Source organism: Amphiura filiformis, chromosome 5 (genome assembly GCF_039555335.1).
Source record: "Amphiura filiformis chromosome 5, Afil_fr2py, whole genome shotgun sequence".
NCBI lineage: Eukaryota > Metazoa > Echinodermata > Ophiuroidea > Amphilepidida > Amphiuridae > Amphiura > Amphiura filiformis.
The window spans coordinates 41,104,475-41,128,609 of record NC_092632.1 but is presented as its reverse complement, the minus strand read 5'-3'; the positions used below and the strand labels follow the sequence as shown (position 1 = coordinate 41,128,609).

At 35.3% G+C, this 24,135-nt stretch overlaps 1 protein-coding gene across 1 annotated transcript in view; it reads left to right on the top strand.

The window, feature by feature from the left end:
• Window positions 1-23,785, top strand: part of LOC140153129 (deubiquitinase DESI2-like) — a 68,699-nt gene extending 44,914 nt beyond the window's left edge. Inside the window, exons 5-6 of the mRNA XM_072175771.1 lie at window positions 22,237-22,378; window positions 23,176-23,785. Of these exons, the coding sequence (XP_072031872.1) occupies window positions 22,237-22,378; window positions 23,176-23,364 (331 nt within the window). The 3' untranslated portion in view covers window positions 23,365-23,785. The remainder of the gene's footprint in view (window positions 1-22,236; window positions 22,379-23,175) is intronic.
• The last annotated feature ends 350 nt before the right edge of the window (window positions 23,786-24,135 follow it).

Here is a 24,135-nt window from a genome sequence, read left to right as displayed (position 1 = left end):
AAGACTAGATAATTATTTTAAAATCATAAAATAACAAATAAAGGAATTAAAAAAAACAAAAATTGCATATATAGTGAATTCGCAATTAGCAATTAATTAGCATATTTAATCAAGATTAATACCTTAAACATCTTTATTTAGGGTTATTTCATGTAAACATTAAACAAACTTAGCTAAAAAATACAATTTGACTTCAATTTTTAAAAAATTAGTAAAATACTTCATTCGACAGAAAAAATTCGTTAACTTTGAATATTTTAATTTTAAAATCCTGTTACTTCATTATGTCCGCAACATCATAAGCTTCAAAATGAGGGGTAACTTGATATGTCTAGCACTAATATTTAATTTCATGTCAAACTCAAATAGACAATAATTGAAGCCGAGACGAAAATACCTTATTTGAATTTTATTAGGAAATAAATCATTCATTGCAGTATACTAAATTTATCCTAAAATAAATGACATTTCCTGATACTACAGGGTGTCCCAGAATGATCTATACCGGGAAAGATGGAATTTTTTAGGTATGAAGGGCATGTTGAATGGTCATATTGTTTTGCATTTTAAGTTCTACATATATTTAGCTTTCTCAGATTTTTTAGATTTTAAAAATTGGACGTTTCTAGTAGAAGTTATAGAAGATTGCGTAAAAATGGTGAATTCTAAGTTTTGACAACGCAACCTATTTTGAATATCTGTAACATTACTAACCGTTCAGCACAAAGTTATTTGGAAAAAGTTATGCAGGTATTTTAGTTGTGCCCTGTTCATATTTCCACTAAATAGCCGATATCTTTCTATTATTTATGACGTTACGAAGCAATCATTATATGGAATTAAGGATTTGTGGCCTAATCCCATTCTCTCTTTGGCGGTAGTTTTAAATATAGTTATTGTGGTGTGAGGTCCATGTCATTTGAAATGCTTGCAGAGATCGAACTGGTTGTGGTACAGTAAAGACGGCTCCTCAATTTACTGTACAGCAGCGTGGATTTATTTCAAAAACTTGCTGACAAACCGGCAGCTAAGACGCAAAGAAGATTCATTAGACGATAGTGTATAACGTAAAGAAGTTTGACGAGCATGGAACTGTCAGGAATCGGCAGAGTGAAGCTTCAGGTGCTCGTAAGACTGTAAGAACTAGAGCGAACCTTGCAGCTGTCCGGCAAGCTTTAAGGTGCAACCCCAACAGTAGTTGTCGTCGAAATGCTGTGCCAAACATCCCACGTTCTTCATTTAATCGTATTGTGCCATTTTTCAAAGGTATGCGAGTCGTTTTTCATCGATTTTACATTATTGCATGCCACGCCAAAACAAATAACGGTAGCGTGCTGAAATTAACAGAATAAGTAGGAGACATGTCCAACATTATAATGCTGGTATCAAAAATAGATACACTGCCCGTCTTCTATTTTTAGTTATTTTTGCAAACACGGTACAAATCATTCTGGGACACCCTGTAGTAGTTTGTTTGCTTGATTTGATTATCGCATTGAAAAAAGAAATGACCTTAGCCAATGAAAAACAAGCGAACAAACAAAATACAAGTAAACAAAGGGAAGAGGAAGAAAGAGGGAAGTATAATTGACAGTCAAAGGATTAAAAAGATGACGTCAACATATGTGATGCGATCAAGCAAAATCAGTTGGAACTCGGAAATATTGATTTTGAGATATAGCCAAACAAAGGAAATATTTCCTTTTGATTCCTCTTGTTTTGGAAACTTTTAATTGTTCATATCTTTGGAACTGGTTGTTCAATTTCAATGGGGTTTTCTGCAAAATACAGCTTTGTAAATGTTTTTTACTATCCTATAAGAATCTCAAAAAATAATATTTCCGAGTTCCTACTGATTTTGCTTGATCGCATCACATATAGACAGTATGAAAGAAGGATGGATGAGAAGGAATAGATTGAGGAAAGGAAAACATTAAAGGGAATATCAGAAATGAGAAATGCAGAAAGACAGAAAAAAAGGAAAAAGGTTTTACAAATATATACAAAATATCCATTTTAAGTAGCAGTGTTTTTTTTAATTCTTCATAAAATGCCCCTTCCCCCTCCCTCTTGAACAATGTTAAATCTTGATTCTCTTGCTGCCATCAAAAATAGCCTATACTACGAACTTCAATTGAATGAACACAGCTTTCAACAACTGTATTCGATCCAAACGCGATCGCACAACCTTGATGCAGTACTAACCAATCACGAGTGCGTTGGCATGGCTAGATTCACTTCCATGTCATGTACGCACAGTCACAAACGCTAGCGTACATCATGCAGTTTTCTGCAAAATACAGCTTTGTAAATGTTTTTTACTATCCTATAAGAATCTCAAAAAATAATATTTCCGAGTTCCTACTGATTTTGCTTGATCGCATCACATATAGACAGTATGAAAGAAGGATGGATGAGAAGGAATAGATTGAGGAAAGGAAAACATTAAAGGAATATCAGAAATGAGAAATGCAGAAAGACAGAAAAAAAAAAAAGGAAAAAGGTTTTACAAATATATACAAAATATCCATTTTAAGTAGCAGTGTTTTTTTTTTAATTCTTCATAAAATGCCCCTTCCCCCTCCCTCTTGAACAATGTTAAATCTTGATTCTCTTGCTGCCATCAAAAATAGCCTATACTACGAACTTCAATTGAATGAACACAGCTTTCAACAACTGTATTCGATCCAAACGCGATCGCACAACCTTGATGTAGTACTAACCAATCACGAGTGCGTTGGCATGGTTAGATTCACTTCCATGTCATGTACGCACAGTCACAAACGCTGGCGTACATCATGCAGTGTACGCAAAAAATCGTCATGCTATGACAAGCTGTGTTCATTCAATTGAAATTTCCACTATAGTTAAGGCCAAGTAAAAAATAAAACATGTTTCACGTCCGGGTTTTCGAAAAAAAGGAGGAAGAGGGGGCTTTTTATTTTCTATTTTTTATCACAAAATTGGTGTAAATACCCATACTTAGAGCTGTTTTAGCGTACAATAATGCCTAGAAAAAGGAGGAGGCCCTTTTTTATTTGTTGTTCTGGGAGTTACACCCCCTCTAATGATCACAAAACCTTCCTAAAATGTTTCTTGTATCTTAACAAGGCTATAGAAAGCATCCCAACTTCCTAGACATATTTTTTGAAAAGTTATAGCTAAATTTCAAAAAATAAAAATATATTTGAGGAAACCTCAAAAAAGGAAGCGGGAGGGGACGTGAAACATGTTTATTTTTTTATTTGGCCTAATATGTAGTTGGGTCATGTGAAGGAACATTTAACCTTTGAATAAGGGGTTATTATTGTTTAATTCATTTGTTACTTCATTGTGCAATTAACACCCAGCCCAACTTACCATTCAATGGGAGCAAGATGCTGTTGATCCTCGCTGAGAGTGTAAGTGCTGGCAAACTCTCCTCTCCTGGGTTATCACGCTTTTCATGGTAATGTGCCGGTCACATCACCAAATGTGTTTTTTATGATATCTTATTTTGTATTTTACTTTGTACATTGTATTAATTATATACTTGCTACTTGTACTGATTTTAAAATTTGCCTATATTTAATTGCTTTCTATATTATCATGTAATAGTAATATTATTATATTTTGTGTGTATTATATTATGTTGAATCATGTGTAAGTTTAAGTTATATTTTGCATTGTTTTCTCTGTAAAGCCCTTGAGGCTTTACTGCATAGGGCGCTATATTAAATCTTTGTTTATTATTATTATTATTATTAACATAATCATGATAATACTGTAGAACAATTGGGTAATAACATAAGATAGCAGAAAATGGCACACAGACACAAGAGGCACATAAAGCTCTCCACGTTCAAGCATGACACAGATGAAGTGTTTCCCTGGCGAATCTATATTGTATTCCTGTTCAATATTATATATCCTTTTATTTGACAGAACATATGACAACTCAAATGAAGTAATCACATTTGTGAATTTTCTATCATCTCAGATAAATTAGTTTTGATCGAGTCAACTTGTTTGTATTGTTTTTTCAGCAACCTATATTTCCAAGCTTAGCAAGATATTTGTTATGTAATAATAACCTATTTAGTTTTTCTGTAACCTATATTTTCAAGTTGAGACAAAAATAATAACCTATTTAGTCATAATTTAGGTCAAGTATTTCCAAGTTTGAGCTCCTTGATCCCCTTAATGCAGACAAGCTCGTTCTTTCGTAAGATGAATCAAAAATCTATGAATAAATTGTGTAATTCTTGGCACAGGGAAGCGGGAAATTAAAGCACGACTTTGGAGTTTGCTTTCATAATAGCTGGGATGAAATTGCGTATTCAGCTGGTGTCAATTTAGTGCCTAGTACAAGAGGTATTGAGGAGAAACTGGGGGCTGCTGCTTGTCACGTTGGGTCTACTTGGGTTTCTGTTTGCAAACACCCAAATGAGTATGATCCAAAGAGACAACATGACCAGAATGTATACACATTGAATGTAGTACAGTGTCCGAAATAAGGAAAACATGGAGGTTGTCTTGAGGACAACTAAAGCATAAATTCTGCTTGTTCTCAAAACATTTTGGTTGTCCCAAAAATGTGTCATATTTTTGAGTGCAAAAATCAAAATTTGTTTGATGTCTTTTGCTCTGGAAAATCTGTAGCCACAAATTGGTAAACCTGTGCAAGCTTCAAAATTTGCCATTCTGATCATGCAGATCTCAAGCACTGTACTATTGGGTAACTCAAGGAAATGGACATTTAATTAAAAATATTCAGAACTGGACATGCTGAACTGGACATCAAAGCATAAGCCCTAATAAGACAATCCATATCCTAAACCAATAGGGTTACCCCCTTTAATAGTTTGTGCATTTTATTCTGAAAGCCACAATTTGCTAACAAGAGTCACTTTTCATGCCCATCTACATACTTTCATCCTGCAGACATTTGTTCAAAGGTGGAAGCTGCCCCTACCTTTGACATTTTCTAATTATTATCAAGGAACATCCATCTTTATAATTGATGTGCTATTTTGTACCACCAGACTTACATAGAGCTTACATTAGTCTGTTTCAAGCTAACTGGTACAGGTGAAGGAAGCTTTCTTTGCCGGTGGCATCTTGTGTCACCTCTTATGTAATTCAGAAGGATCAATGTAAGACTACATACGCATATTAGAGTACTCTCAACTACGTCAGAGGTATGGTCTGATTACCGGCACACTTTGATAGATGAGTATTTATGTCTGGCTTTGTTGCATCTCTTATAGCTGTCTCTGCTGCTTAAATTGTTTTTGTCTGTTTTAATAAGATGGCCAAGGCCTTACGAAGCACCCCATGAAATGTTTGGCAGTTGATAGTCACAAGATCCATCTCAAGCATCTGTGACCTATTTAAGTCACATTTAGTTATTTTGTTTAAATCGTGTAAAATCTTAAAAAAGTTACTCAGAGCAGCTCTACATGTACCAGCTAACCTTGCATCCTTGTATGTCATAGCGATTTGTGTTATTAGGCGACACGCTCATATGTCACTTTACAGGTGGGGCTTGTTGTCTTTACGTGGTTTGTGTGAAATTTTAATTCTGATGTAAATTAGAGGCTGTTGATGTTTACTGCAAGTTGTAGATTCTTTAAGTAGCATCTTCAGATTAACGTGTGTAATAGAGGGTATGCAATACGACATCACTCATGACAGAGTCATCCTCATTTAAATAAAATTCTGGCCTACGTAAGGTATCACAGGGCAATTTGCATGATAATACAATAAAACAGGTGATAGGTATGAATGGTTGTGGAATCAGACTAGAGACCTGTCCTTCTGTCATCTTAGAACTGTCCCCCACCATGGCTGCCATTTCAATTGTAGCATTCCAGTTGGTTTATTACAAAAAAAGTATTAGAAATGAAGTAAAACAGTCAATTCAAGAAAGAAATCAACTTGTAACCTGTATCAAAAATGTTTTTAAAGTGATTTAAATCGTGATTTAAATTTTAATTTAAGTCAATTGATGTAAATCGTGCCAACCTTGCCACTGTGTCAGCATCTACATTAGTACTACTATTAGGCCAAATAACATTGACATTTGCTATATTACAAATTGTGTGCTTCATGTTTATCATCGGTTCAATGTGGGGCTATTATATTATATTAAAGACCTTATGGTAATGATCTTGGTGACATTTTCAACAATTCCTAAAATGTGTTGTAACATAAAACGTAAATATTACCACCACCAGGTGTGTGATATTGATTTTTGTATTAAATTTTATAGGTTTCTAACCAATTCAATTCATGTGTGAAAGCATAAACACATAAAACAAGTTTTGTTGACTGTATACAAAAAAAGGTATTATATTATTAATATATTGTCTGCATCACTATACTGAGAGATATATGGTATAGCCTTACAATATCGGAAAGATTTGTGTCAAAAATGTAATTGTCCATTTTCACATACTGACGTATCTGCAACGTATGTGTGTCGAAGATTCTGGTAAATATACAGTAACTGGACAGTTTCACATAAGCATTCATGTACTGCACAGTAACTTATAAAATATAAAAAGGGGAAGACTGAATGCCTCTCCGTTTTGGGAGAAATCTGAATTCATACTAACAGCATAATAGTTGTGATTGATCTGATCGCATCACATATTCCTGTAAAGTGTGGGTCACTCTGCTATCCAGTACGCTCTATTGCATTCAGATATACACAGGGATGCAAGTTTTCAGGCTTATGCTGGAATTCAGGCTTTTCTGTAGTCCAGATTTATGCATTTTCTTTTATTTTCATCCTGTTTTAGGACCATTCTGGTCATTTTCACACTGTTTTTTTAGGCTTTTTGTAAGAAGTGGACTTTCATCCCTGTATACAAAATAATAGGGTGTTTCTGTTGCTGAAAGACCAGTCCAATAGATATTTTTATGTCCATTGCCATTGTTTGTCAAACAAGGTAAATTAGAAAAGATATTTTTGACAAATCCAAGAATTCCCCCATATAATCTAATTATTATCAGCAAAAATCTCATACTGAAAAACACATCTTAAGATGAAAAGAGAATAATAAAGAAATATTTGCAAATTCTTTACAGAATTGCAATATGCTGGTATTGTAGTGAGTCTGTTATATTTTGTGAATATATGAGAAAATCTTGTATTTTTATCTTGCAACAATTTAATTTTATTAGTATTAACCTTATTGGTTATCACAAGCAATATATAATAGTACACATGGGTGAACAACAGTCACGGTTTGCCACCTCATCCTTACTATCACATCTCAGTAAATGTGGTGCCATGGGGCATTGATTTTACTATTTTACTATTCCTGACCAGGTTACTCATGCAGTCAGGAGAAAAATCACTGGCTGCAGGTAGTAACTGTAATGCATTGGGCTTTTCCATTTAAAATCCACCCCTGTGGAAGATTTAACTAAAGTCTTCCACAGAGGGAGTATGAGTTTTGAATAGAATAGACGATTGGTTATCTTCTATTTGAAATGCTCAGTTGTGGAAAACATAGGTAAAGGCATAATATAGGGGGAGTTTGGGGTTTCAAAATGATTAACTCTGACCAATTACATTTGAAAAACATACTCCCCATATGGACAATATTTCCCAAATCTACCACAAGGGTAATGTGGATTTTAAATGGAACAGCCCACAGAATAGCCCGATGTAACACATTTTGACACCAGCAAGTCTGGAAGATGCTGCACTAGATATGGAGATATGAACGTAAAGGAGGATGATTAAATGTTTACTCAGAGCCCGACTCAGAGAGGATGCTTGTCTCTGTGTCTACATTGAGAAATGATTGAGTCACACCATAGAACGTAAAATGATCACACAGATCGGCTCTGTAACACAAATTCCAATCTATGAGAACTACTACTAATATTTATGTTATATATTTAAATAGATAGGTTTGATAGTTATCTTTTGAACTTGAAACAGTGCCCTAATTGTGTGTGTGTTGAGGTATCGACATTGTGAGTCAAAGAGAAATTGTGAAGCGGTGCATTGTACATGTATACTGTACTGGGGTGGGTAGGGTGTGTGTGTTGCAGCCCTCGAATTAACCCACGGCACCCATGGCATTTTGCCGTGGGTGCCCACCCCCACTGCCGTAATGCCCTCAAAATAATGTCCTTTACCCAAGGCAGTCACTTGCCGTGCCCTCAAATGAAGTTGCCGTCGGTGCCCCAGCCCTGCCCCTTCATTATAAAATCATCTATCTATGTTTGTGTGTGTTTTCTTCACTTTTGAGAAATTGCCTTGGTGCCCTTCTCAAATTTTCAACAGTTGCCATGATGCCCTCTTGAAATATTACAAACTGCCGTGCTGCCTTGTCTTTTCAGTGAAAATCCAAGGCAATTTTCAACTTGCCCTAAAAAAGTTGCCGTGCCCCTTCAGATCCTTAATTCGAGGGCTGGTGTGTTGACTTGAGGGGCTGGTGAGTGAAAGACTTGGCTACATAATCTTTATGTAGAAATAATTTCTTGCCAATTTATTTGTTCAGCAAAAATATTGTCAAATTTGAATTGTGGCCTATGGAGCAGTGTAATACACATAATCATGCATAACTCAAAAGTGCACAATCGGAAACTGATATTTTGGGAATAAGCTTTTTGCGTGGATATCTGCTAAAAAAGGTCATAAAAAGAAGATACAATGAGGACAAGGATTTTTTTGGGGGGGGGAGGGGTGGGGGAAGATATTGAATCTGATGAATCTTTCTTCCAAAATAGTGTAACATTTTCAATAATGGATGAGGATAATAATCAATTGACAAATTGCATTTAGCTAATAATGCATTGTACTGGTCACTTTGGTTGTTTCATGTGAATCCAATACTGTGATGGTCTGGTGATGTAACAGCGTTCCCTTCTTTCAAGTCAAGACTCGCTTCGGTCAAGCAAGTCACTTTTAAGCCATCCATGTTTATTTAATGTGCGGTAAGAGCTGTATCCATGGTATTCCAAGTGGGAATTATGTGTGTATACGTGTATATAGGACAGTCCATCTATAAAAGGGACTCAATTTCTATATAATATCCAGGTATCATATAACAGCTTAACAGTACAATGTCTGGATTTCATTTTACTTGAGCGGAAATTTTGCCCATTAATCTTGCTTATATTACATGGCGAAGTGAGTACAATTTGTATGTCTAGTGAGTGGCTTTGGTAGTTGATTCTGGATAGACTTAATAATCATGCAGGTTTGAAAGATAAAATTGGAAATTAAACCAAGATGATTTGTGGTCCATACACAAGAAATTTGCAAAATTAATATTTTTTGTATTATCCATTCCAACTCCAGTGACACCTCGTGCATATTTTCCTGGGTTAGGATTAGACCTATTCACTGGAGGGGCACCAGCACCCAAGCCCTGTTATTTTCAAAAGTAAAACGCTATACCTATTTCAATACACCCAAAGGTCCATAGAAATTAATGCCATTTAAAATCCTCACTCCCCCTGAGAAGATTTTGGAAATATCTTCCACAAGTGGAGTATGAATTTCAAATAGGATGAACACATTACCAGCTCCATTTGAAACTCATCCTCCCTCAGTGGGATATTCAAGTTCAACCTTTGTCAGAGGGTGTATGAAATTCAAATGGAGCTGCTTAAAATGTGGTTATTCCATTTGAAGTTCATATTCCTCCTGTGGAATATATTTCTAAAATCTTCCACAGAGGTAGTGTGGATTTGAAATGGAATAGCTCAAATTTGTGAATCTAGTCCTGCAATTACTTTTTTCACAGTTGAATACAAAACAAATCACAAATCAAATTTGTAGGCATCTCACATAAATTATCGTATCATTTGAGCCCGGGCATTTGATATACCGGTAGCTGATATATTTGGTATTACATTTACTATCTTCAGTGAAGCTCCAACCGTCTTCTCATCACTGAACCTTGACAAGATATGGTCATCAACCTAATTGGAAAAACAGTCATTAAGTCAATCAAGAAATGTTATTGATTAGCAAACTGCAATCTAGAAAAACTGATTTGAATTCAAGACAGTGTGATATATTCCCACAAACTGGGACCAGATTAGCAGACTTTCTTGTGAGATAAAGACCGGTTAAAATGCTTTTGTAATAAAAAAATTGTCACAATTCTGGAATTAAGTTTTTTATGTTTTTGGATTTGATACTTATTACTTATCACTATAACTAATTGCCTGATGAATTGTTAATCACTAATAAGTATAAGGGTCAAATAAAAATTCCTTTAAAAAAGGAATGGGGCACCCAAATGTGAGCTTGGACGTGATATGGTGAATTCCACGGTGTGTAGATTTGGTATTATAATGATTTTTCTAGGGAAGAGTAGAAGATGATCAAATGCAAGAGAAATGTGTTTGATTGGGGAAGGTGTATGGCAGGACCGTTTTGGATGAAATAAATGGGAATGAAGCTGATAATTTGTGCATTGTGGGTAATATTTGGAAAGGTGAAGTGATAGAAAAAGATTGCATCTCACACAGTGTTTCAATGGAAGTTAACTTGCCACATTGGTAACAAATGTTTTGTACTTGCATCTTGCACATTCATTGATCTTGATGAACTTCATAGTACTTGTATAACTTAATGCAAAGTATTGGATGACCATGGTGCAAATGGCAAATAGTATCACAGGAATTCCCAGCAAAGTCACAGTTCATCACACAGACCATTAATGGAGCATATTGTGTTATTTCTCCCACTTTATGGCATTATGTGATTTTTTAGAATATAACCCAAATTGACACTGCACTGTTTTCTGAATTGTCAATATATCGCCCTTGAAAGTATACCATATATCCAAAAGTGCACATGGTACCAAAAAAAGTTTATTTTCTAATCATTAATTTATCAAAATCTCATAATGTAAATTTTGGACATGTTCTGCTGGTTTTGTGGGAATAGGTTGCATAATTATGTGCATTTTATAGATAAAAACGTGGTTAAAAATTATATTTTTCATGGATAAAGTGACAGATGACTGATTACAATCTGCACACAGAAAGAGACACAAAGTGAAAGCTTAATAGTAAGGATTGGAATTTATTCAGAACATGAAGGTACTCCATGTTTAGGATGAAGGAACTTCTACCTGTTCAGAATATCATCTTTGTAATTTGTAATCCGATAGAAACAGTACAGTGATAATATAAATGTTGTTGATGTGATATGGTGTATCTTGAGCACTTTGTACAAGTAGTTGTAGGCGGACTATGATTAGCTTGTGATGAAAGAATATCAGAACAGTGCTGCACATGCTATGTTGTCAATTATGTACCATAGTCTACTACCTAATTAGTGCCCCCTCCCCTAAGAAGTGCATTTTATTGAAGTATGCAAGTGGCAACTGTCGAAGTGATAATAACCGACTCCACCCCCTCCCTCAACCGAATCAGTAAAGGTGTGTGTGTGTGTTGTGTACATGTTGTGGGTGGGGGTGTGCAGTGCACACATGAGCAGCATTGTAGCTTAATTAGAAGGGGTGTTGGGTGTTCAAACATGTTGGATGTTCAAACACCCCTGGAAAAAGGGAGAGGGTGGAGTGGAGTTAGAGGAGAAGAAATGAGAACAGTTACCACTTGTCGACCAAGTACCCTTGTGCTAGAATTTGTGCATCACAAAAGTTATATTCGCTACCAACCAACATGAACATCCCTATGCGACAGGTCTGCTATTATGCCGCTGTGTATATGTATGCATGCAAGAACATGTGTGAACTATATACAATTTATCTAAGGTTGGCATTATGATATTTCTCATGGAGGGTAGTTTAATTTGAATCATCATGAAATATCTGTCAGCTCTTCCCACATAGTCCCTGGTATTAGAGGAAGGGGGGGAGGCTTCACCAGCAGCAAGGCCAAAGGTCTTGGCCTTTGGCCTTGCTACATAGATTTTTACCTCAACCAAGTTACATGTAGTTTTTAACCTCATCTGAGAGTCTACTTGAAGGACTATTTACACATTACGATGGTATTGTGTCTACCATCAATTGTCTTCATGATTATAATGCTAAAATGTAAGTTTCATAATCTACCTTTAAAACGGTTTCACTTCCACTCCCCGCTTCCACTTAATAAAATTTAGAGCACTTTCTCATTCTTTTCTAATCTTTATGCATGCATGTTTACACTGGGGTAATAGCAAGAATGTAGCCGCCCTCCTGAGAATCATGGAAAGGGTACCAATTGCGTAAATTGCTTGCGCATCAGCGATTCGGCACAGTGAGCAGTGTTTTCTAATTAACTGTAAATAATTGTGTTGAGACCCATGAGACATGTTAGCAGAGTTAACAGACTTTCGATGGTCTATGCTGCAAGTCACAATTGAGCTAGGTTCTGTGTGCTGCAAAGTATACATAAGGTACGGAATTAGAAATTTGTAACAACATAATATATTAAAGTTGCACCAAATTTTCAACCTTATCAAAAATACCGAAAGCAAAGTACAGTAAATACTTAGTGCAGCTACAGCAAAAATAATTATGCGCAAATATATTCCTTTTATGTATCTATAGATGAATGTAAGAAAACTAATGTAATAATCATGGCTTTAAAAACAAGTGAAACATTCAAATTGATATTAAATGACTGAAAAAATAACCAGGAAAGTTTCCACTTTTGCAGTCACCAGTGTAATAAAGAAGCCATCATAATTATAGGCGCATTCAAACACTTAGTACTAGTAGTGACTTAGGTAGGGGAATCTATGGGTTACCAACAAGCCCATCAGTTTTTCTCGGCACAGAGGCTCAAACCCCAAATTTTTTTAATTGATTCAATTAAAGAATTTGGCCTTATTGCTTTATTAGTCTGGTCTTCTTTTGAGTTCAAGCATCACTTTAAGAACTTAGCATATTGTCACATATGCATTAATTTAAGCACCAGGAATTTTAGGTTCGGCCGCGAATTTTAAGATTTTGCCAAGATCTGCATTTTTAAAGTATTCATTTTCCAAAAAAACGTAAGTTTTCACTCAAATTGAAAGAATCCATGGTGATCTGCAATACAAATCCATGCAGAAAAAAGTATAGAAAATAGACTGTAGGACTTAAATTGTTAATGAATTCATCTCTGCGACGCATGATTTTAAAAAAAAGAAAAACTATATAAAATTTGTAAAAACTGCAAATTTGAACTTGTTGGGGAAAATGTGCGCAAATTTTCTAAAACTGGTGCACAAAATTTTAGTTTCAAAAATCGCACATTTTCCCAGTGCTTACATTAATTTTGCCTGTCCTCTGAGCCAAACTGCCGGTCTAAAATGATGCATGGCTAGCTAACACCCTGGTCTAAAGAACCTATACTTTGATCAGCTCGTAATCGGCGGGCCTTATAACATCGCGGATTAATATCAAAATAGTTTATTTTGAGAATATTCTTGTTACATCTTGCCAAAAGCATCACAAATTAGTAATTCAAGTCCTACACTTGGTCAGTGGCATAGCGTGGGTCATCCGATCGGGGGCACCGGGTCTGATTGGGGGCACAAGCCATTTTTCGCCATTTTCCTATGGGATTTTTAAAATTTCAGATCGGGGGGGGGCATGTGCAGTTGGTCTACTTTCTTTAACACACAAAATATAGAGCAGACATGTCTCACTAATAGCACTTTTAACTGGGGTCTACTTTTCAGTGTAGTGGTAAAAGCCTAACATTTCCTGCCTATTACGAGCTGATCAAACTATACCTGGACTCCCTTCAAAGCTGCATTCATTATTGTGTTTGAAAATGAAAGTTTTACATTCTAGATATACAATGCAAATAGGTTTTGGTGATGTTTTTTTTTCCAAAAGCTAGTGCATGTACCATTGCTAACATTCTGTACCATTTGATTTATGCACACTCATTCAGCATCACATATAACCGGCACAGTATAAAGAACTTCAAGATGGTAATGCCGGGTGGTAATGATGTGAAAAAGGCGCTTGGGAACTAAATGAGGCAATAAAATTCCTCTATGTAGAAGCAATTTGCAATGATAGAAGAAGGCAGATGAATTGTACTATATGGATAACTAAGTAGTAGGTTTATACCAGTAACACAGTGGCGTAGCATCATGGGGGCATGTGCCCCCCCCCCTCGATCTGAAATTTTTAAAAATTCCATAGGAAAATTGCCAACAGCGTGTGCCCCCCCCCCCCATGTGATAACCCACGCTACGCCACTGCAGTAACAGAAAGCAGCGTGACCATTTTGAGAGTCCACCTTATTGCGTACAAATTTGCGAAATGTTCATACAGGGTGTCCCAAAAAAAAGAGGCCCCACATTGCGCCCTCCTTTTCTCCTATTTCTGAAACGTTGATCAAATATATTTTGGTATGTAAAGAAACCCTAAATCGTTAGCTTAAATAAACCAAAACAATTCTTTCAATCGGCTCACAATTTTTGAAGATATGCCCTCTTTAAGAAATGTACCCATTTTTCACTCTGTCCACGGATGAGGTTTGGCTACATCAAAGATTTAAACGAAACACACGGTTAATGACATGGATAGATAATAGCATAGTCTTGGGAAAGCATTCACTATAAGCGAGGATCACCAGCTAGCTTCAAACATCTTCGCAACCCAGTATTACTGCTGCATTCGCAAGTATCCGGCACACAAGGCCGTAAGGAGGGTACGCAACGCAAGTAATGCAATGAGAACAAGGGCTGATACCGGTATTCGTCACGGCGGCCCCAGGTAGAGGGCAGAGCAGCACAGTAAACTCACTTCAAAAGAACCAAAGACAAACTAAACAGGCCTTTTCAGGGCTACCAAAAATAAAAAAAAGAGAAATGACTTATGTTGTCAATAAAAAGAAAGCAAGAAATGAGAAAAACATAAGTAATTGCAAGTATAGCAAAAGAAGTCCCATCCCACATCAATTTCGCCCAAATTAATGACACTTAACAAAATCCATAACCCATAAGCCCACCGGTAAGCCCATTCCCTTAAATAAAGTTGTTATTTTATAAAGTTATCATCGAGGAATGTTTTATATTCATGCATGGTATATGCACTTTTCAATCTTTGAAGTAGCCAAACCTCCTCCGCGGACAGCGTGAAAACGGATACATTTCTTTAAAAGGGCACATCTTCAAAAGTTATGAGCCGATTGAAATAATTGTTTTGGTTTATTAAAGCTAACGATTGAAGGTTTCTTTACATTCCAAAATATATTTGATCAACTTTTCAGAAATAGGAGAAAAAGAGGGCGCAATGTGGGGCCTCTTTTTTGGGGGGACACCCTGTACATTAAGGTGTGCACCTATTTTGCATAGCTTTCTATTACTTTAGAGATTGCAATGAGCCTTTGGCCAATTTCTGCAATACCAATACTGATTCTACTATATTTACTGTGGTTTTTTTCAGCCCCACCCTATTTTAAATTGCTTTTAGCATCTGATCGTCAAGCATCACACATGCACTAGCATACCTTTTTCAAGCAAGTATTCAACAAATAAGTCAGTTGTTCCAATAGGACTGTGGTTCTTGTGTTTTGGTCAAAAGTATGATACATGTACAACAAATTATGGCACTGGTACGTCACTTTCATATTTGAGTGCTCTCCCCGGATCTCTCTACCGTATTTCCAGAACTTTTGGCTGTGGGACAGATTTTTTCCCCTGCATCTCTCTACTCTTTCCTGGGATGAGAGACAATTCTGTAGTTCATCGTGACTAAATCTTGGGTCACTGTATAATGTACAAACACTTATTAGATGTGCATGAATGCTTTCCTAGCCTGTGCAATGATTGATGCAGAGAGCCAATAAAGACCACTATAAATGCAAGTAAGGTGACAATTCTACATAATTATTAGAGAGCCAGAGCCAGGGGGTGCAGGGTAGAATGCTTCCCAACAAATGCCAATCTGTGAATAAAATGTTGAAAATCAGAGATGTTTTGAAGGAAATATTCACAAAAGATCCACTTTCTTTAGCCAGTGAGCATCAGTGGTGTAGCGTTATAGGGGCACGGGTAGGCTTGGGGAGGATGGGCCCCCCTCCAATCGATTTGAAAATAGAAAATCCCATAGGAAAATTGCTCAAGCCCCCCCCCACCAATCAGGTCTAGTGCCCCCCCAATCATAGTCAGTGCAAAATATCAGTGTTGATATCTTGTCCCCTTTGATCTGAAACATGTCAAAATCATCAGAAGGATGTGATAGGTATTTTGAATTGATAACATTTGGGATTCCATTTTCAACAAAAGATTAAAAAAAATGATGTGCATGGTGGAACCATTTAATCATGCAACTTTCATTAGCCTAAACAGGAAAATATAGATTTAGTATTTGAATACAATATGAGCATATTTCAAAGAAACAGTAATTTTATTAACTGACAAGTAACTTTTATTACCTAGCTGTTACTAAAAATCACTTTGATTGTGTATTCTTTATGATGTTTCCAATGATTGCTTTATATAATATTAAATACAAAATGCCAGGTGTGTTGCAATGATGCGCATAAACAGATAGCATCAACACCAAAATGTGATTATTGTGAGCAGAAATTGCACATGCCAATAACTTGTAACTCAAGCATATGAATATATGAATACAAAAGCCACCTAAGTCCATACTTTGGCCAAATTGAGTTAAGCATGGGAAATTGTTGCTATACATAGGCCTGTTATATGCATGAAAGAACAACTCAAATTCATCCTCTGTGTCTATTGGGCATGTGAAAAATAGCATGTATGAAAGAATCACCCAATTCCATGATTTGAGTCTTGTAACACATTGATTGAAATCCAGTATGTATAAAAGTCCACTTGTAACACATTCATTGCTGGAGAATGACTTTTGAACAAAAAATGGGTTTAATAAAGGAAAGTGTGTGGTTTATATTACATGGCAGAATGCTTATCAACATTATACATACCTGTGTGCTTTATTTTGTATTATCTTACTAGTGGTAATCTCATTCTAACATTGTTGTCTTTGTATATGATTCAAAAAACCACCTAAGTCCAAAATTTAAAATGAACCCCACGAAGTCCCTGAAATGCTAATCGTCATACCTAATACAGGTTAATCCACTCATTTGCACGTAAAACTTACCATATTGACCAGGTAAATCTAACTGAAGGAATTAAAATGATACACAGGTTTTTCTTTCAAAATAACTTCGCATGGACTTAGGTGGCTTTTGTATTCATGTATTCATATTGAGAGATAACTTGCCAACCCCCCGGGGCCAACCCAACTACTTTTGTTGTTGGCTTATTTGGATGAGTAACAAAATATCCACCCATCTGATCTGCCAGTTACCAATTTCAAATTAGTGTGATTAATTCACTTTTCTGGCCAGTCATATTGTGCAATTTTAACTTATGTGCAATATCGCTCTTGTGTTTATTTATGGTTTCGATTGTATTGCCAGCTCATTGGTCATATGTTTTTGTCCGGGGACTAAAAAACTTGGTTGCTAAAAAGTAATAAACCGATTGGAGTCAATAGATAACTACCAAGGAGTGTTATTTTTTAACACTTTTGGGTGTTATTTTATACATTTTGTCATTTCTGACACCTGGATTCCTGGAAGGTATAACAATAACACCAAAAGTGTTAAAAAACTAAACTCCAGAGTGTGGTCCTCTATTGACTCCAACACTCAAATTTTTTCAGTGTAGAAATGTTATTACAAATTCTCTTACTTACCTAAGACAAGAAAACACAAACTAATACAAAAAATGCCCTTTCAAATGCTTGCTAAATTACTAATTTTGTATACTGTAATGCTTTGACATTTCAACTCAAGGTAAACATGTACATTATACATGTAAATCTCCAGTGATTTAAGTTTAAATCTCTGGCTATTTTTAAAAGATATACAAAAATTGTATATCTTTTTAATCATCAGATTGCCTCTAGATTAATGCATTCTTTTTCAGCTTCTCAATTTAGAAATTCATTCTGAGCCTTTTCATATTACCATTCATTTGCTTAATAATATACAAGGAAAATATCATGACATAAATTTACAATATTTATATAGAGGGTGGTCACTGGACAATACTCAGGCATTAGGCTAGAGTCATCTCCAACATGCTTTCCATTAACCCTAATGCCCAAAGTACTTTTTGGCAAATGGGAGGGAAAGAAGGAAGAATAAAGAGAGAAGATGAACAAATAAGTTGTTTGTTTTCTGTGGGATTCGAACTAGAGACCCCTCGCGTGCATTAGCACTAGGTCAGCAACCGGTAGCCACAGGTGTTTTACTGGCCCAGCCAATGAAAACGTGGGTATCACTTTAGGGTGATTGCATCATCGCATCAACATGGGATTAAGGCATGCGCAGTGGATGGATATACAGGATATATCACATAGTATTTTGTAGTATGGATGAGTGTTAGGGTTAAGATATATCAAAATCACATGCTCTTTACCAAAATCTATTTCATATGAAACTAAGATGTCACAAATTATACCCTGTAGGTGGAGATTTGTGACATATCCTGATAGAATTTGATCTCCTACTTTGCTTGCCTTATTGTAGTCAGAACCAGGGAAAAATTACTACCAGTCAAGTTGCAATATCCAGTAGTAATCAGATTGAGCCTTTGCTGACGCAGAGGTTTCGCACTGACGTGCTCAACTCTAATGCTACATGCTCGCAATTTATGAGACATTATGATCGGAAGGACCTGAGTTAACTCTATGTATATGGTCAATTCCAGCGAAAGCGGGACAAAATTCTCTCTATGTTAACTTTCCACTTTAAAATGTCATCAATAAAGGAAATCACGTTATTGATGGAGCATATCATGTCACGTCCAATGTGCTCTCTTTGTGCATATAGGCCTTTACTAGCAAGTCATACCAGGGGACAAGTTATGATAGCTTAAATGAATTGGCGTTACCCACGAATTCAAAGATAAAGCACCATATATGTCATTGAACGTCCTTCAATCAAAATGAAATTATTACCGTTATAAAGACGTTTGCATGATCTCTCATCATATGTAAAACGATTGAATTACACCAATGTTTGTGGACTCTAGAGGCCATTAAGTCAATTTGGCTAATAATTTTGTTACCCGTATCAAAAATAAAATGATCGTTCTGAAAAATGTTAAGTGAATATGCCATAAATGACTATATCATGAAACAAAGTTTCGTTCTATAATTCTGAGGTCCAAGTGATTATTTTATGCAAATACGTTTTACCCATAAAATTCCATAAAATCAAATTTAACGTTACCCACGTATCAACTGTTACCCACGAGTCCAGCAAATATAATTGCCATAACTTAAATTAACATTTAATGACTTTGGACACTGAATTTAGTTTGACAAGCGCTTAAAATTGTAAATCGTAAAAATCGTTCACCGCTTTAAAAAAGAATCTCGACGGTTTAAACTTTTGTTACCCACGAATCCCGAATAGATGCTAACCTTGAAAAATAAGGAGATTGTTTATTTTAAGTTTAAATCAGCACATATTCAAGCCATGGGTATGCTATAATTTTGACAGTACTTACAGTTTATACACCTAAGAAACGCAAACCCCAAACGGTACTATAGCTCGAAGAATTGACACAATCTTAACTGTACACCTGGTTCTTTCTTAAAATTTGTAATAACCAAAATATTTCTTTGTAGATATATGTAATAAAATTCTATTTTACGTTCAAAGTCTTCACCGATTTCTAGTGTATATGAGTCACACATAAAATATTGAAAGATATTAAAGAAAGTGAAATTTTATGGCGTACAACATTTATTCTAATCTTTCGAAATAATACAGTAATGTTAAATGAGAGCCACTTTGGAAAGAGTTCAAGAATTGACACAATCTTAACTGTACACCTGGTTCTTTCTTAAAATTTGTAATAACCAAAATATTTCTTTGTAGATATATGTAATAAAATTCTATTTTACGTTCAAAGTCTTCACCGATTTCTAGTGTATATGAGTCACACATAAAATATTGAAAGATATTAAAGAAAGTGAAATTTTATGGCGTAAACATTTATTCTAATCTTTCAAATAATACAGTAATGTTAAATGAGAGCCACTTTGGAAAGAGTTCAAGAATTGACACAATCTTAACTGTACACCTGGTTCTTTCTTAAAATTTGTAATAACCAAAATATTTCTTTGTAGATATATGTAATAAAATTCTATTTTACGTTCAAAGTCTTCACCGATTTCTAGTGTATATGAGTCACACATAAAATATTGAAAGATATTAAAGAAAGTGAAATTTTATGGCGTACAACAGGTGAAAAATGCTTGAATTGTGGGTAACATGCATATGCGCATTGAACACTTTATTTGGTCTAGCAAGAAAAGTTATTTTTCAATCCGATGGCACTTCCACCTGATGATTCACTAGACATGATCGTCTCATTTGATAAGTCTAGAATTGAAAAGGAAAACATTTTCAAAATGGCCACCAGAGAGAATTTTGGCCCGCTTTGGCTGGAATTGACCATATGCTTACATCAAAGGATGACTATGGGTTACAATGCGAGTCATTCAAACCAAGCTTTTGCTATTATAGGAGGCACTAGCCATTTCTAAGCAATACTTTGTTGAAAGTTTTTTTTGAAAAAAAGACTTCAGCCAATTAGTACGAAGTGTGTTCAATGTGTTGTTACAGACTGAGACTAAAATGGTAGTGTTATTTTCAATGCATTGGAATTGAATTGAATCATTTTGATGAATTGGAATTGAATTAAAATAACTTTGAGCAGTAAAATGGAATTGAAACTGAATTTGAATCAAATTATTTGAAATTTACAATTTAATGGAAAAATTGACTTGGAATTCAAAAGTTTGAGAAGGTTCATTCAGCATTTGGGTTCAAAGATTTATGAAATTTTGAGTTTGAATCATACAGCCACTGTATATTACTGTGTGAATTGGAATTTGAATTGATTAAAAATTATTCTATGAATTGAATGAAAATTGGCTATCAGCTTTTGATGCATTGAATTGGAATCAAAATCTAAATTATTGTAGTTCAACATGAATTGAATTGGAATCAAATCAAAACAGCTGTGAGTAACAGATAATTTAATTGGGTTTAAATCAATGGGAATTGAATCTACTTAAAATTATTTTGGGAGACGTAAAACACTATTCAGAATGTACAAATTCTAACTGATCTATTCAATGATTTTCTGATACTCGCATACTTTTATAACTTGATTACGCTTCATCAAACTCTTCACTGTATCACTTTATTGTTCATTTTATACATTACCGGTGTGATATTAGAATTATTCATGCAAGTTAATGTATAATTGAATGAATTTGTCGTGTAGGAAATATTATGAGGTGATTGACTCCATGACTTGGGGAAAAGATTAAATTAGATAGCGCATTTGTGAAAAGATACACATTGGCATACACGCTCTGAATGATGAGTAGTTGGCTCAGCATGCTAGGACTAGTGATGCAGGTTGACACACTTTCCTCTGCTGCTGTGATCTCAAGCATAGATCATTTCTTCTCAGGATCTATTTGTCTTCTCAATTTAAATTGTGTTTGGTGTCAGAAATAGTGAGTTTGGATGCCAGTCATCTTTTCTAATAGGATATCAAGCGCTTTGGGTATCTCAAACATGCAAATTAAGCCTATTTGAGGGCAATTTTTGTTGCTGCACAACCCAGGGTCTAAGGTTTCTGGATATATGTCTCAGGGATATCCAAAAACCAGTTGGAGACTGCTTGCTATTTGGTGATGTTCTGGAGGGTCTAAACAAACTACCCAAATTGTTTAATATTGGCTATGATGTCATCTCAGTGCCTACTTTTCCCAGGTTGTTTCTACTGATTTCTCTATATAGAGTTAAACAGTAAGAAATAGCAGATAAGTAGGGATTTTGTGAGAATCTACTGCTTGGGCGAAACATGCTCCGATCTTACTGATATTTTAGCACAATAGTAGTATGTACCCTAGTAAAATTCTCTGAGAGTTCCAAGTCGATCCGAGAAAAAAAGTGTTTTTCGCCCCACCCTATTGTCCATGGTTTCTGTACTGTACAACAGGACTGAGCTTGATTTTTAGCTTTCTAATAATAATAGGCAGGCTGCTCTTCCAGATCTTGCTCATGCTGTTGCAGGCTTTCCATGCTTGGGTTTTCCTGATTAGAGTCTTTTACAGGTGAACTTCATCATTTTAGCTTAAACTGCTCAAAAATGTTTTGTTTTACTTGTTTTATAACCATTTGATATCACACATAAAGAAAAATGTTTCATATCGTTGTTTTTGTTTTGTTTTTTTGCAGAGAATCCATTTTGTTGGGAGTAACAGATCTGACAGCTGAAGCCGTATCCAAAGTAGTAGACTGTCTAGGAAAGAAATACCAGGGAGATGCCTACCATCTAATACATAAAAATTGTAATCATTTTGCTCAGGAACTTACACAGGTGAGTGTGGGATCAGGTGTGTGATTCAGTCCTGATAATTAAAATGTTTGTGAAATTAGGACCGAGGCTGTTTTTGCAGTATAATGCTGTTATTGTGTCGGTATGCCAAAGAAAATCATTTTGGTATTACATTATTCAACCTATGAAGTGCCCTTGGTGCTTAAGTCAGTCATATGAAAGATGTGTATCAGAACAACCATTTTGGATGTACGCAAACATCTAATTAGCACAGTTATTGCTTTGTAATGCGTTTTTTATGTTCTGTGGATTATTCATTGAGTGGACTATCAGGTAGATGGGACCGGTGACTAAAAGATCCAGTTTGTTGATTGACTTGACATTTGACCTGTGACATCAGTTTGTTGAATGAGTGCCCACCCAGCAAACACATACATTTTCTTAAAATGTTTATTCAAAACGTTATGATAACATTTAAATGTCGGGATATATAAAGATCATGAATACATTTTTAAAACGTTTTTGTAAAATAATTTGGGCAAATATTTTTACAATGTATTTTGTCAACAATTATATAACATCTTAGAATGTTTTGCTTCACATTTTCAAAAATGTTTTATGAATATTATTAAAAACGTTTTTATACCCTTTATATAGCCCGACATTTAAATATACCTTTTCTGTACAAAGTTGTATGTTTTGGTGGGCAGGGCACTAATTACAATGACACCTGCAATTTTGAAAGAGTATATCCACATCAATATCATTGGTATAGAGTAGTAAACCAATTGAATGACTTTAAATGTTTTATTGTTTCTTTCATCTCCCTTTAATTTTAGATCCTCTGTGGTAAGGACATCCCACCTTGGATCAACAGACTAGCTACCGTCGGTGCTCGACTTCCTTTTATGGAAAAAATGCTACCCAAGGAATGGCTTACACCTCTAGCACTGGAAATGTCATTTAAAGAACCGGAACCAACACGGAACCACCAGACATACGAAAATGCAGCTAGCGGAAACAGTTGATGATAACTTCATATATGAACATAGGATGTTTTATAAAAATGACTATTTTGTACTTTTTAACGAGAACAAATTTGAAAAAGCGTAGTTTTTATGAGACTGTCCATTTGTAACTTGAGCTAGTTTTTCTGCATACTGTATGTGCTGGACACAACTTGTGGCCATTTGAGTGCCTCCACTTTCTATTCCGCCATACTTCATAATAAGACTTTTTCATCAATCATGCATCTGTGGTAGTGAGCATTTTAATAGATTCAAATCGGTTTCATACTTTTTCCTGGTTTTATACATAAAATGTACAGGAATAGAATAGAAATACTGCTGTCTTACTACTGAGAAGTGCATTGGCATATGTGTCAACATGGCAATGCCTATTTGTGACTTAGCCTAAACTTTCACTGTCAAAGAGTACACTGTGAAGTGGATATATGTGACGTGTCATATCAAAAGGAGACACTTTTGGGCAGGATCGTAAATGGAGAAATTGCCAAAAATGTACCCGGGATGATTTTTCACAATTTGGGTTTGTTGCGAATTTGTGATGTTATTAATGTTAAAAATATTGTCTGATAGTTTCAGACCGGAATATAACTGGCATCTTGTATTTTTTGAGACATTTTCCAAGGTAATTCCTAGTCTCAACATTGTTAATAATATTTTTAAAGGCTGATATCTCAATTTCCAATTTTATAATACCATAACTTACGAACTCAATATCTTCGCTTAGGAATGTCCGATTTCATTGGAGAAAACGGCGTTGTGGAGTAAAATATC